A 15,865-nucleotide genomic window follows, 5' to 3' on the forward strand; every position below is an offset into this window, starting at 1 on the left:
CTAAAACATGGTGACTCTCCTCAGCTGTCTGCTATCCCACAAGCACTCTCATGCCAAGCAGTCGGATGTGAGACCCTCCTCCTGCCAATGACACGTTGCAGCGGGGCAAGCCTCTCTCCTCGTTGTTAGTATGTGACGACCCAGCCGAGCTGTGTAGTGGAAAAAGGGGGTCCCCGGATGATCAACTGACGTGAAGTGATCCCGCCAGAACCACTCCCCCAGGTCCCACCGCACTCATACCAAAGGGCGGCTCTCCCAAGCCCAGAGCCCTTAGTGTCCTGTCTTAAGATCAGATGGGTCGGGGTCTTTGACACTCGTCCTCCCACTGATGCAAACTCTGATCCATTGAAAACAACACTTGGCCACCTCTGGTGCCTTGACAGTGACGGCCCTCCCTCTGCACCTCGAAGAAACTGCAGGATCATGTGGCTTTACAAGCTCTGATTGAAATGAGAACCTCCAGTCGCGCCCATCCAGCAAGGAAGTGCCAACTCCAAAGGGGTGTTCCATTGTGCAGGTATAGCCTCTACAATGTCTTGACACATGTGTTTGATCCAACCACCGCCTATCCAAGGTAGCAAAAACACCTTTGGGAGTATGTGCGCGTCCCAAACAAGAATCCTAAGCGTGGGTGACCCTACGACGGCCTTGGCCACGACTGATGTTGAAGTGCGTGTAGACTCCAGAAGTGTCCCAATCATGGAGCCGATCCTGGAAAGTGGTGGAAGATACTCCCACTTCAGTCTTGGGAAGCAAACTAAGATCGGAAGATTTGCCTCCTCTAACACATCTGTAGTCGGGTCAAAACCATAATGCCACTATCTGAAGTAAGCTCAAGCTGGCCTAATACCGAGCGGGCTCATCGAGATCACTTTGGTTGCCATCTCTGGAGACTCGAACTCTATCTCGTAGTATCCTCTCTTGAGAATCTGCACAGCAGTGATCTTGCCCATGTCGGTGAGGAGTCGGGCCTAAAGCAGTCCCAAACCTCGCCTTTGCTGGGCCGTGTGCCAAGAATCTTGCAGATGACCGAGGTGGCTTGAAGTTGTTCCACCTCGGCCATCAAGCTCGTTTGCTCTTCTGGCGAGAGAGCAAGTCGAAGGGTCAGCTCCGCAGTGTCGGACGACGGGGCTGTTGTAGAGTCCCTCTGAGGTGAAGCAGGAGCCGCCATTCTGTGTCTGCTGCTAGAGAGCGAGGAAGGCGAAGACGATGATGACGGGTTAGCAAAAGGGTTCCAACTATGAAATACAGGAGGTGGTGCTAGAGGTGGAGACAAAGGTTGTGCAATAGAAGTTCTTGCAACCATCTGACGAAAAACACCACCAAGTGGGATTATTGAATTTCCCATTGATGGCCGGCTGCCGGAGGAGATAACACCCAAGGCAACCTTACGAGGCATCATGAACTATTGTAAGTTCTGTAGAGCCAGCAAATTGTGCCAAGGATGCCTTGAAAGCAAATTTTGCAACTCATTCATTGATTACAAAGTACAAATACTCTCATTTGAATCCATATCTTCCAGTTGTATGTTGGTGTAGGATTGGCTTGCTTGTCAGAAAAGCAAATGGCAACTTCACTATGGTACCATTGTAACCGGAAGGGCACCACGTGCCAATGGAAAATAACAACTAGAATTGACTATAGCACTCACACACTTGATTTGAAAAGAGAATTTCACACTTGAGACAAGACATTGAGTGGTTCAGTTCCAATTCTAGATGCATTGGCCCCTAACTAGGCACCTCTCACAGTTTATTTTTATTATTGAGTAACTCGCAAAATTGTAGAGTGAGAATAACTCACCTAAGGCACTCTTTCAAAGGCCCTTGGCCCTCTTTTGAAAAATCAAAAGCTCTTGGCTTTTAATAGCCCCAGAAGTTAACAAAAGTCAACAGCTTTCATAAGTGGTGTAAAAAGTCACATACCTGTACATATAGTTGTCACATCAGTTCCGTGTTTTCCATCACAAACTCTGGCGCGAATCTAGCCGCAAATTACAGGCATGTACGGTGTCAGGTGGAGCGGAATTACAATGGGGAAGATCTAGTTTTACACTTTCACAAATCCTTTCTTTCTTTCCTTGCGTTAGTGATTCCTTTTAGCTTGAATGATGGTTCCTTTTACTTTTCCTTGAAGAGAGGGAAAAGTTAAAAAAACCATTATTCTTTCCTTGCGTTAGATATTCCTTTTAGCTTGAATGATGGTTCCTTTTACTTTTCCCTGAAGAAGAGAAGGAATGAGAGGGAGAGGTAGAGATGTGTAGAGGGGGAGGGAGAGAGAGAGGAGAGTGACACCCGATGGGGTCTTAACCAACCCTCTCAAGTCCCCCCCCCCCCCCACACACACCGTTGCAGATGTGGTATTTACTTTAGATTGCGTAAATGGTGTGTACACACATGGAGTACCTCAAGTGCAGACTCTACTGACTCGAATGATGACCGTCACCGCGGTAATTCCTCAAGACGAGGCACCTCCGGGCTGATTTGATGCACCTTGGGATCCTTCTCGATGTGGGATTGCGGATGGCCACTAAGGGGAAGATGGCCACTAAGGGGAAGATCTGGGGCTGAATTGCTCTCCTGATGTGAGAGGAATGAAGGGCTGCAAACACAGATCTCGACCATGAAGATGATGGACAGCAATGGAGCATTCGATGCCAGCGAGGGAATGGCCGAGGAGAGGCTCGATGGGCTACCAAAGTACTGGACCGCAACGGGAAAGCTGTGAACACAGATCCGAGCCACTTTTCGGTGAAAGAAAAGGCTGAAATCTGAAAATGCTGAGCCTGATCTGCTGGATTTGTTGGCGCTGGGCTGAAGTGGCGATCTCCCCAACAAAAACGCTAGGGTTGATGACTTGCTGCTGAAAACGTTGGCTGAACTGTGCAAAAACACTGGGCTGATTGCTCCTTGGCTAGGGCTACTTGCAACTGATGATAAAACTCTGGCAAATGGGTTCCTTTTATGGGCAAGGGTAAGGGATTATAAATTTGCTAAGGGCTAGTAGGGCAAATTGTCTACCAACCCAACAAATTAAATCATTAAATGATTTAATTTTTAAGCTTGACCAGGGGGTAAGTTTCTAGGTGAAACTGTCACACATCTGCCCACCAGGGGAATGGCTTGTTGGATTCCTCTAACCTAAACTATATGCATGTCATGCCAGATGCCCACCGTAGTGTAACAACACCTGTCGAAACGCATGTACAAACCATTTATGCAAGAGGGTTTCAAAACTGGAAAATCTAATCTAATGGACTCATCCGGACATGTCGGTCCTACGAATAGGCTCACAAAATTGCCAGTACTAATCCTCCTAGGATTCTAGACACTCCTATCTAGGAAGAAGGAAAAAATTGGCTGTGGAAGTTGATGAAGCATGTCCACGTGGCACATAGAGCCTTGTGCACGTGACATCCCCTCGTGCATAAGGTGAGGTACGGGTACAGAGGTGCATGGCCTCCTTGTGTGAGGCTAGCAAATCTAGATAGTTGATGAAAAATTCCTCGTTCACCCAAGCAGCTTCATGTGTGCCCCTCGATCCTTGAATTTGAGGAAATATTGCTTTGCGTCCTTCTTATTGCCAAATTGGAATTGAAGCATTTGAAGACGCTTCGGCTTGACGACTTTGATTGGAACAATGATCTCCAACGATACTTCTTTTGAATTGCTCCTTGGAAATCCACCCTTGTGGCTGCAACTCATCAAGTCCACTTTAGAAACTCGTTGTGCCCCTGGTAGACACTCCAAAGGAACGACCATGTGAGGTCTCGGCTTCCAGAATTTGACCATCCTTGTCGTGAGTGCCCTAAAATCCATACAAAACTGAATTGAGTTTGGTTTCTTACGAACAAAGAGAACTGGTAACCCAAAAGACCTTACCGTGTAAGGGCTGAGGACGAAGCCTCCTAAACAAGAATTCACTTGGTTTTGGCTTCTTTTTATCCGGTTTATGAGACCTACGTGTTTCGCGTCATGCAATTGGTCGAAGATCATGTCCATCGGTCGATAGGGATGGTGTGTAGGGGAATGATGATCTTGGGAAAGCACAGAATTGACCTTGAGAAAACCTTTACTATACCTATCAAGAATACCCAAGTTCCTTGATGTGGGGTTGACAGATGACCGCTGCTTGGGCTCCTCAACGTAGCTCTCTATTTTCCTAGATGTGAGGGATGAGAGGGAGAGGAGGAATACCGCTCTCGCCTCGAATGAGGACGGACTGCGAGTCGCTATACATTATCTTTGATAAGAAACGTGAGCTTCTCCCAATCGATAATGGGCTTGAACTTGCGAAACCACTTAATATCCAAAATGATATCACATCCTGCAAGTTGGAGACTACAAAACGACGAGTGAATTGGGTTTGTTGAATGATTAATTTGACATCATCACATTCTTGAAAGATTGAAGCGTCCATGCCTTCAGAGAACCCATGGGAGGGTGGGGATAAGAGAAGTCTAAAGACAAGCACGTTTCACAAGAGATACAGTGATGACATCTTGAGAACTTCCAGAAGAAACAACACAATGATCCTTTGACCATTAACATGTTCATAACATTTTATGCGTTCATCCTCTTCGAAAGTACCCTCTTGTTTAGCTTCTTGCTCTACCACACTCATAGCATTCACTTGAGGGGTAGAGTCAGAATTTGACGTAGTAGAGGTTTCCTTTTCAGATTCTTTCTTAGGAAATTCCTTTTTTATGTGACCTACGACATGACAATGGAAACACCTACATTCCTTTGCATACAATGTCTGTTCTTCTTCACTTAATTGATCACCTAAAACTCCTTGAACAATCCTTTAATCAGGTGTTAGGTGAGGCTTATCAAATTTTCCTTTACCCTTATCCTTAGAGTTCTCCTTAGATTGAAATGTAGATCGAGAATTAGATTGAGAAGAAGAATTGGAAGAGTTCTTTTTGTTGTTACCGTTCCCATTTGTCCTTATCCTTAGAGGAATCATGAGAGGAAGATTTACCATTACTGTTGGCCGTCTTAAGCTTACTCTTGTTGTGCTTCATCTCCTGGAGTTGGGCCAAGTGTATAATGTCTTCGGATCATCGGCTTTCACATCAAACTTTATCGAGCGGTCCAATCTAAAGGGAAAAGCCTCGAATCTTTCCTCATCCGATTTTCTCAATTGTCCACCTAACTGTGACACACGGTTAGCATACGACATCACAGGTTTACCTTGTTGAGACAAAGCCCGAAAATCTTCCTTTAATCACTCTAGGTACTGTGGAGTTAAGAAGCGAGTCTTAAGGTCCTCCTCGAACTTCTCCCAATTAAGCTCGAGAGGGGAAACGAGGAGAGACTCAGAGTGGGCCACCTGATGGGCTCTCTCCTTCTTCTCCATCCACTCATCCTTCCACGTGATGGCATCACCTGTGAGATGCATGAAAGCCAAGAGAACTTTGTTATTATCTGACTTTTTAACAACCGCAAAATAGGATATAAATTGATGTAACCAAGAATAAATGACAATAGCATCCATCTTACCGTCATGCTTATTGAACGTAATCTTCTTGGGAATGGGATCATTGGCCGATCGTGTAGCCTTGGTCACCTCCGCGATGGTCTTGGCAAGCTTTTCATAATCCGGCTTCAAAGAAGAGGTATCGGATCACACCGCCAAAGTGATGATGAGATCACACATGGCTTCCCTTTCTTGCCTTTGAGCCTCATAGCATCCATGGGGTATGGTGGCAAAGAGGGAGGGGTAGGAGGAGGGCTCATGGGGGGAGGATCCGTAGATGGAACTTGCTCGCCTTCTTGATTGGTGGAGGTCTTAATACGGCTACGAGTCTTGACCATGCAAGGATTTTCTCTCTTGGTTCAAGGGAGATCATAGATTAATCTTCGGGAGACTACCCCCTCGTTGGTGCATCTTGCATGCAACACCCGGTATATAATTGGTTACTATTTCTTGACGCTCAAGGCGCACTTTCCTACACGCAATGGCACGCTTGTTGTTCCAAAAGTGGGAGGAGTATACACCAAACGGCTGCCAACACAACCAAAAACACAAGAAAGAAAACAAACTTTTTGGGGATTAGCGGATAGTGCAAAATCTTCAAAGCTCCGATACCAATGTCAGGTGCAGCGGGGTGAAGATCTAGTTTTACACTTCACAAATCCTTTCCTTTCTTTCCTTGCATTAGTGATTCCTTTTAGCTTGAATGATGGCTACTTTTACTTTTCCTTGAAGAGAGAGAGAGAGAGAGAGAGAGTGGAGAGTGACACCCGATGGGGTCCCAACCAACCCTCTCAAGGGCCCCCCAAACCATTGCCGATGTGGTATTTGCTTTAGATTGTGTAAATGGAATGTGTACACATGCAATACCTCAAGTGACTCGAATGATTATTGTCGCCGTGGTAGCTCCTCAAGACGAGGCACCTTCGGGCTGATTTGATGCACTGTTGGATCCTTCTCGATGTGGGATTGCGGATGGCCACCAAGGGGAAGACCAGCAATGGAGCATTCGATGCCGGCGAGGGAATGGCTGAGGAGAGGCTCGATGGCTACCAAAGTACCGGACCGCAATGGGAAAGCTGTGAACACAGATCTAAGCCACTTTTCGACGACAGAAAAAGGCTGATGTCTGAAAACGCTGAGGCTGATCTGCTGGATTTTCTGGAGCTGGGCTGAAATGGCGATCTTTCAGCAAAAACGCTAGGGCTGATGACCTGCTGCTGAAAACGCTGGCTGAATTGCGCAAAAACACTGGGCTGACTGCTCCTTGGCCAGCGCTACTTGAAACTGATGATAAGACAAAGGCAAATGGGCCTTTATAGACAAGGGTAAGGGCTTATAAATCTGCTAAGGGCTAGGTAGGACAAATTGTCCACCAACTAAACAAATTAAATTATTAAATGATTTAATTTATAAGTTTGACCAAGGGTCAGTTTCTGGGTGAAACTGTCGCACATTTGTCCACCCGAGAATCCGATCGTCGCAAGGAATGGCTCGTTGAATTCCTCTAACGTAAAACTATATCCATGCCATGCCAGATGTCCACGGTAGTGTAACAACATCTGTCAAAATGCTTGTACAAACCATTAATGCAAGAGGGTTCCAAAGTTGGAAAACCTAATCTAATGGACTCGTCCGGACATGTAGGTCGTGCGAATAGGCTCACAAAATTGTTGGTACTAATCCTTCTAGACACTCCTATCTAGGAAGTGTCAAAGTCGACGATGCGGAAGCGTAGAGACTAAGGTTAGTGAGCACGAGAGAGAGAGAGAGAGAGAGAGAGAGAGAGAGAGAGAGAGAGAGAGTCTCCTGAACCAATCAACCTTGGCAATTAATAACTAAATATGTACACAATGGAGGCAAGGGGTTGCTTATATAGCAATCCTAATGATTTGCCCTACCCAAGATTTTGACAAATAAGTAAAATAAATACCTAAAAGCCAAACTAAATAATGAGATCACATTGGGTAATTCACTTGAGATGCCTAAACTTTAACACCCTCTCTGTAGCTCATAGTGGACATCAATAGTGAGACCCAAGTCGATGAAGAAGCTACCATGGACACCCCAATAGAAGGCCTTGAACTACTGGATACACCTCGGTGTTGCTCTCCTCAACTTTGTACCTGAAAGTAATGCCATCTTGAGCATTGGTTGCCTTTGAAGAAACTTTGAACTGTAGACCATACTACGTCCAATAATCCCCATTCGTGAACTATGAACACATCATGTCCAAAATATAAAACTCCAAGATAATGAACTCTAGAACACATCCTGTCCATGATCCGACCAACAACAATGAATTGACGCGCCCATCCCTAGTGTTTTAAACGTCTGATTGGTTCCCTGCTAGATGCATGTGCATTGAACTCCGACCTACGGGTCCAAACACCAATAACTTGAACTCCAACACAAGGTCCAAATTAATTATAGGGAGCATTGCTTGCCCCTCCCAACCACTCACAAGTATCTCTCTGGCTGAAGCTAGTGGTGGCACCTTCCATTTGACTAGAAATCTGACGTCGAGGCCACTGTGGCCACCGCCACGTGTGCCATGTCGATCTCCTCTGCCAAATCTTTATTATTGTAATCTTTGTCCAGCTTGCCTTTATTCTTGTCTTTGTGTGAGTTCCTGCTTTTGCCTTTGGCTTCAAATTCTCGAGCCAAACAAAGCGTTGAGTCACATTCATGACAACTGTGATCGTACCTCGTGGGTACCAAGGCAGCTAACTGAGTATTGGTACTGCCATCCTTGTCCAACTGACCTTTGCCGTTGTACTCTAGCAAACTCCTCCATTTGCTTTTGACTTCACAAACTAGAGCCAAACAATTTGTTGGGTTCCTTGAGAACTACGCCGGTGCATAGGCCGCTAAATGGATGGTTAACGATCCGTTATCCATAGCTTTTGGTTGTCTTTGGTCGATGTCGTCGCGGGCGGACAAGCAAGGGGAGGCCATTTTGAAGTTGCAAGATCTGGTAATCGGGTACCTTCTCGCACTCCAAAAAATGGCCCTACAAACCAAGCCGTAAAAGATCCAAGCTGATGCAAAGGGAACTCCACACTCAATGGGCTCCGCACAATCTGCTATCCCTCTCTGAAATTCGAAACTCTGTCACCGACAGCCGCTTCAAAGCTCCACAATAAACTGTGCATAACAAGGGCTAAGAGTTTCGTCCAAGCCGATGTCAATCCGCTCCACGGCTTATGCCAAACTGCTCCATAATCCGCCTTTTCAACTTTAATTTCCCGCCTCTTCATCTCCCAAGCCGCACCGATTTCGAGTGGGAGCCCTCAACAAATCAATGGTCCACACAATCCCGCTCCCAAAACTGCTCCAAACTCTCCTCAAGTTCTTAATTAGCACGAAGCCGCTCCAAGACTAGGCTGCTACACTCCTTCTCTGCTGCCCAAGGCTATCTACCAACTCCAGCCAGCAGCGTTTTAAAACGCTGCTTAGTAAAAACTGGCGGGCAAGGTTAGGAGGCGGCTATGAGCGTTTTAAAATGCTCAGCATGAGGAGGGAGCAAGTGCTTGCCACTGGTAGCGTTTCAGAACGCTCGCTGGCAGGGGAGTTTGCGCCAACGGGAGGAGGTTCTGCAGCGTTTCAAAACGCTCGTGGAGTGGCTGTCCGACACCGCTGCACTGCAGCGTTTAAAAAATGCAGGAGGGGAAGGGCCTCGTGGGCTCCTGGGGCACTGCCGACAGGAAAGGGAAGGCAGAAATTTGCTGCAGCATTTTAGAATGCTTTTGTAGAGGGAGGCCAGGAGAGATGCCGACGACAAGTGCTCTCCTCTTCTCTTGTGGGCTGCTCCTCCACGCCAAGGCCTTCAAGCACGATCTCTGATACCATGTCAAAGTCGACAATGCGGAGACCAAGGGGGGAGAGAGAGAGAGAGAGAGAGAGAGAGAGAGAGAGAGAGAGAGTCTCTTGAACCAATCAACCTTGGCAATGAATAACTGAATATGTATACAATGGAGGCAAGGGATTGCTTATATATCAATCCTACTAAATTGCCCTACCCAAGACTTTGACAAACAAGTAAATAAATACCTAAAAGCCAAACTAAATAATGGGATCACATTGGGCAGTTCACTTGAGATGCCTAAACTTTAACAGGAGAAAGGGGAAAACTGGCTCTAGAAGTCCATGAAGCATGTCCACGTGGCACACAGAGCCATGTGCACGTGACATACGGTCAGATTTTGGCTCTTAGGTTTGGTGCTTGCTCGGGTTGACGACTCCTCGTCTCTTCGGGTTCAGTGACTAGTCTAGGTCATGCCACATCATCCATTTGTGGCAGCTTTCTTGACTGAGGATGTCCACGTGTGGCATTTATGGTTATGGAAGGGTTGTTTTGTGCCAAAGCTATCTTGGGATCCGAGGGAGTGATGCTAGCCTTTAGCTACAGATCAAGCTTAAATAATGTCATTTTTTGAGTTTTTTGCCTACATTGGTCGGCATAGTCCCTTGAGACAGTAGAGTCAGGTTTGTAAACCTACACAGTTACGCTTTTGGTTGCATGCTGGGATGTCTCATGCTTTCATGTACTAGTAGTCCTATCTTTGGAATTAGCAGATCAGCTGGCATATATTGTACTTTTTGTGGCTGATTGCCCATGTTGGTTTTCTTGGAGGGACATCGGTTGGCAGTGCTAGCCATGATCAGACTTGTACAAGATGTACTTCACACATGGATGAGAGTGTCCTCACTATCTTTGCATTTGTCCTCATGATCATTGTCACAAAGTGATGATGTAGCATGTCAAGACGGACAAACCCCATTGAAACTGACAAACTAAAATGTTATAAGTTGTTCCAACTTATGGGGTCCCGTCCAATGGGACCCAAGGGACACTAGAACAATAAAATAAAGCAAAGACCAAGAATTGCATGGACTGCTGACGTGACACAAAGTACGGATCTCTACAATTTACGACATGCCTCTGACGTGGCACAGCGTTTGGATTTCCGTACGTTTATGTGGTTGATTGTCCATGTTGGTTTTCTTGGAGGGACATCGGCTGGCAGTGCTAGCCATTATTAGACTTGTACAAGATGTACTTCACACATGGATGAGAGTGTCCTCACTATCTTTCCATTTGTCCTCATGATCATTGTCACAAAGTGATGATGTGGCATGTCAGGACAGACAAACCCCATTGAAACTGACAAACTAAAATGTTATAAGTTGTTCCAACTTATGGGGGCCCGTTCGATGGGGCCCAGGGGACACTAGAACAATAAAATAAAGCAAAGACCAAGAATTGCATGGACTGTTGATGTGGCACAAAGTACGGATTTACACAATTTTTGGCGCAAGGCCATGAGCGGAGATGCTTTTGGGACCAAAGCTTTTAGGACCTGAAACTTTTCATGTACTGCTTTTGGGCTTGAGGCCTTTAAATGCATTGTCAGGGCCTCTCTTCCTCAGATTGGCTTGGGAGCACTGAGCAGAGAGAGGATCCTTGGATATTGTACTTCGGTATTTCTTTTTTATATTAATTCTTGGCAAAGTACAACGTCCGAGAGTCCTCTTTTTGCTCAGTGCTCCCAAGCCAATCTGAGGAAGAGAGGCCCTAGCAATTTATTTAAAGGCCATAGACCCAAAAGCAGTACACGAAAAGTTTCAGGTCCTAAAAGCTCTGGTCCCAAAAGCATCTCCGCTCATGGCCTTGCGCCAAAACTGTCAGCGTTTTTTGCGGCGAAAATTGCAGAAATCCGTACTCTGTGCCAGCATCCTACCGTAAATTGCGGAGATCCGTACTCTGTGCCATGTCAGCAGTCCACGCAATTCGTGGTCTTTGCTTTATTTTTTGTTCTAGTGTCCCCTGGGCCCCATCAGACGGGACCCCATAAGTTGGAACAAAACAGCTTATAACATTTAAGTTTGTCAGCTTCAATGGGGTTTGTCCATCCTGACATGCCATGTCATCACTTTGTGACAATCATACGGTTGGCGAGAGGTATGCGCTCTGCTATGTAGAGTGGGTCTCCACACAAGCTTTGTGTCGTGGGGTGGAGTCTGCTGGTTGCTACAGTTTTTGAATTCTCACCTTACTTATGAGGGTGAAGATGATAACCTTGTCTTCTTGTTGATGGGTCATGGCTTAGACAAGGCATCTTGGACATGGTGCCAGATACTCCATGCCGTGAGCCTAGTTTTTGGGGTAGAGTATTTCACACTCTTGCTGCTTGGGGGGACCATGATCCAGGGCATACTTGTATAGCTATTGTGTCTCTTGGGCTGGCCACCCAATGCATAGCATGTAAGTTGCATCTTTGTCCAGCCAGCCACTATTGGGCCAACTGCTCGCTCATCTTATGTTCAGTTGCCCACTCTGGGCCATTGGGCGCCTTACACTTGCTGCCTTTGGTCATGAAGAACTTTGGCCCTGCATTTTTTGCAGGAAAATTTTAGTGATCTTCCCCAGCACTGGCCTTTTGACGCCATTCAGTTGCAGGAAGTGCCCCGAGCTTTTGTGTTTTTTCTGCAGCTGTGTTTTGGAGGACGTAGTTTTGTTTTTACTGGCTGTAGCTTTTTTGTGCACCTGGCTGCGCTTTGCAGAGGGGGGAAGCGCTGTGTACATGCCCTGTTCTTGCTGGATCAACCATCCTCTTTCATCAGTGTGGCATCCGGTGCCGCGACCTGTAAGATGTTTGTTGTGGCACTAGTTTGTAGGTACTCTGCAGTGTGGTGCTCTTTTTTTCTCTGTTTTCAGTCTCGAGGGCTGAAAACAAAGAAAAGCTCTGTAGGGCTGTGCACAGAAAGCTTTGCTCTTGTTGGACCCCATGCACCGCTCCGGTACGGACTGGGAGCATAATAGCACACTGAAATTCACCTTACAGCTGCGTTTTCAGCCCCTCACGGTTGTGTTTTTGGGTGGACAGCAGCCTATTGGCTTGCGTTATGTGCATTGGAGGATGCTACCTCTTAACAGGACACGGTTAGGTAGTGGTCCGTGCGGTCTATCGGTGACTGTTGTATTACATGATAGCTGATTTCAGCTGGCATACGATCCTTGGGGGATATATTCATTCGTTCTTGCTTGGTGGTTCGGCACTCCAATCATGACTTAGCAATTTTTTTTGGACACACTTGTGCACTTTAGAGGAGGACACACAATATATGGTCGCGACGTCGGCATAAGTGATCATGAGACAGCACCACCACGTTGGGTAGATGGAGAGTTACCACTTGACCTTGGGAAGACAGATATTTCCATCTTTGACCCCTATACATTTAGGGCATGTGGGGGGCTTGGTTTGTGGTTCATGGTGGTCATGGGGGGGTACTCAGCCCCCTCACATCTCTCTCAACCCTTCATAACAAAACACAACTGAATTATTTTGGCACAAGCATCTGGAGTGCCACTCAGAGATGCGCTGCTCCAAAGCCAGCATCCTTTGTGGTATTCCTTTACTAATGCATAGGTACATTAGAGAGGCTCTAGATGATACAACTGGGCGGTTATAAAATATATATCAAGCCAAAATACCATAAATTGAGGTTCAATTAATCAATCAAGATTTTCTTTGTTTCTGAAATTCAGAAATGCTCTAACCTGAACTGGCAAGTAATTTCTATCTTTGATGGGCAAGAAATTTCTCAGAACTTTTTAGTTTTCGTTCTATTATATATTTTGCCTCTTGTTGGTGCTTTGTGATACTAGCAATAACCCACTTTCATGAGATCAGCAGCTCCTAATTGTGTAGGAAATTTCCCATGTACAAATAATGGGCACAATGATTAAGAAAAGAAAGCTTGAAGTGTGTATTGTCGCAGGCTTGAGTTAGCTAGTGGGTATGCTTTCTTACAATCTTCTTAGCAAATTAAATGCCCTTACTTTGTTAACTTTGGAATGATGCCACATGGGCATTTGATCATACTATAGTCTGCTTAACCCCCTTCAAATAGTTTTGTAAAAGATTTCGATATGGTAGTCAAGTTTAGACCACACATCCTTTTACATTACGATATTGCTCTCAGAAAATTCTACACTCTTAGCATGAGTCTCCCTCGAGTTACTAAACCGAAGCGTTTTTTCTTACTCCACTTGCAATATCGTGCTTTTAAATGCACTTCACATCATAAGAAAAGGATCAAAACAAGCAAGGGAGAGGCCTTAAACAATCATTTCCCTCTTTAACAATCTCGAACATTTTGTGTGTGTGTGTGTGTGTGTGTGTGTGAGAGAGAGAGAAAGAGAGAGAGAGAGAGAGAGAGAGATGATTTTGGTAGTGAATTGGTGCTTATAAATAAAAGACTTTTATCGCATCAATTTCAACATTCTTTACTTTTGTGAGCATTAAATTTCTTCGATGCTGCATCGAGTCTACTCTCTAATCTTATGGAACAATAATGTTGGATTTGAAATTTAGAGCATGCCACGACAAGTTTGGTTTGACAATATCACCAAAGATAGCTTGATTCAATGGCCCATTGAAGAAATCAGAAGTTTGTACAAAAGAAATATTTCATTTACTGATGTCACCCTGGAAAGTGGTACAAGAATCAAAATTGAAGGAGCTAAAGGAGCACAGGTAATCAAGAGATGTGTATGTATCTACAAGTTGCATGCACACTTAACAATTAACTTCGTAAGTTTTGGATACCTTGCAATGACATCAATAAAAGATCTCAATATCATACTAGTTGATTTTCTTTATTGAAATGCAAACAAGAGAGCTTTCTCAATATTTGAAGACATAGGATAGTCTTTCAATTTATCATAGCATATTTTCAAATAGAGCTCTAAATCTAAGAAAAGATTGGATTCTCCTTAGGGTTTAATAGTATCTTCTTTTTTTTTAAGTGGGATATCGTTTTGAGCTTTGCAAAACCATCTGTTGAATGTATATTACAAGAAAATTATACCTTTGGACCATTTGGAGTCTATGTTTTATCATCTGAAGACCTCCAAGAGTACACAGGAGTCTATTTCTACCTTATCATGGAAAGCATCTACAACAAAAGCACTTCCTATTTGTCTCAGAAGACATTCATCATCAACGACTTAACTAGGTATTGATGTCATCTTTTTTTTTTTTTGCTCAACTATGTTTTAGGCATATTTTAAATCTATTTTTCTGAAGATAATTTTATGAGCTCAAGCAAATAATATTTCAGGAAGAAGAAAAATCTTGCCATCAAGTTTTTGGAAAGACATAATTTCTCTAGACTAGATACCACATATGGTTGTACCCAACATAAAGAAGTGCACTACACTCATCAACACTTACCTCCTTTCTATTGAAATATTACATCAATGATAGAGCTTAAATGTTTGATAATACGTACTATAAAATTGCTAATTGTAATTGTCAAAGCATCCTCAAATATAGGAATCCCAATTTAGTTCGCAACCTACAGTTAATGCACAAATTCCAAAAACTATCTTTTCTTTATATTATTCTAAGTATAACTATTTTACAGGTCATCATTAGCATCACATGTGGACAATGGTACACATGGAGCCCTTGTGACTATCAAGGAAGAGGAAGATGAACTAACCCTTCGAATAATTGTAAGTGTAAAATGACTTTAGACGCCAAGTTTCTCAAGCAACGTTAAGTCCTACACAAGTGAAAAGGCTATTGCTTTGTTCCTTAAATGGAGGATAATTAAGAGAATAAAAGTTTCGTATGGTATGCTCACTTGGAAATGCTTAAATGCTTGAATTCTTTGTTGGTGTTAGGTGGATCACTCCATTATTGAGACATTTGCACAAGGAGGAAGGACAGTAATTACCTCTAGAGTCTACCCAACAATTGCTTTGGATGCATCTGCTAATTTATACTTATTTAATGATGCACACCAAGAAGTAATAGTGAGGCAATTTGAAGCATATGAAATTTCCAACACTAATATGCATTATATTAATCCACTTACACGATAGAAACTCTTCTTTTTGGGTTGACAAATTCTTTTTAAAAGCTTAATGAACGAATCCTTTGTAGTTTATTGAATTGGCAATTGATAAGAGCTTCATTATTTGAAGCTACTATTATTTGTTGAAGAACCTCCTTGTAATAAATAGCTTGATACCACATGCTAATTTTCAAAGGTAAGACCGCCCTTTAATCCTTCATCTCGACAAAATTCTTGGTAGTAATTTTTGACTTGGGCATTTTAAGTTATATCACATTAATAAGAAAAAATAGTGCACACGATCCAATTTAGGATCAGAGTGTTGGAGGAGGGACATCAATCTTGGAATGGACAACAAACAATTGCTCTGCCAAATAGAAGAAGTTGCAAATATTTGATGTTTCAACTTACAATCATCATCACATATGAGAAGCTTTCCGACAAACTCTATTTACCCAAATTTTTGTGTCTTACATTGTAGATAATGAACGTTAACACTGTTGACATGCAAATACCA

At 44.1% G+C, this 15,865-nt stretch overlaps 1 protein-coding gene across 1 annotated transcript in view; it reads left to right on the forward strand.

The window, feature by feature from the left end:
• Positions 1–15,568, forward strand: part of LOC147433516 (acid beta-fructofuranosidase-like) — a 29,445-nt gene extending 13,877 nt beyond the window's left edge. The window contains exons 4-7 of the mRNA XM_086490194.1: positions 13,860–14,021; positions 14,294–14,502; positions 14,914–15,004; positions 15,176–15,568. Of these exons, the coding sequence (XP_086346320.1) occupies positions 13,860–14,021; positions 14,294–14,502; positions 14,914–15,004; positions 15,176–15,376 (663 nt within the window). The 3' untranslated portion in view covers positions 15,377–15,568. The remainder of the gene's footprint in view (positions 1–13,859; positions 14,022–14,293; positions 14,503–14,913; positions 15,005–15,175) is intronic.
• The last annotated feature ends 297 nt before the right edge of the window (positions 15,569–15,865 follow it).

This window comes from Adiantum capillus-veneris, chromosome 19, assembly GCF_014529385.1.
Source record: "Adiantum capillus-veneris isolate H3 chromosome 19, ASM1452938v2, whole genome shotgun sequence".
Taxonomy (NCBI): Eukaryota; Viridiplantae; Streptophyta; class Polypodiopsida; order Polypodiales; family Pteridaceae; genus Adiantum; species Adiantum capillus-veneris.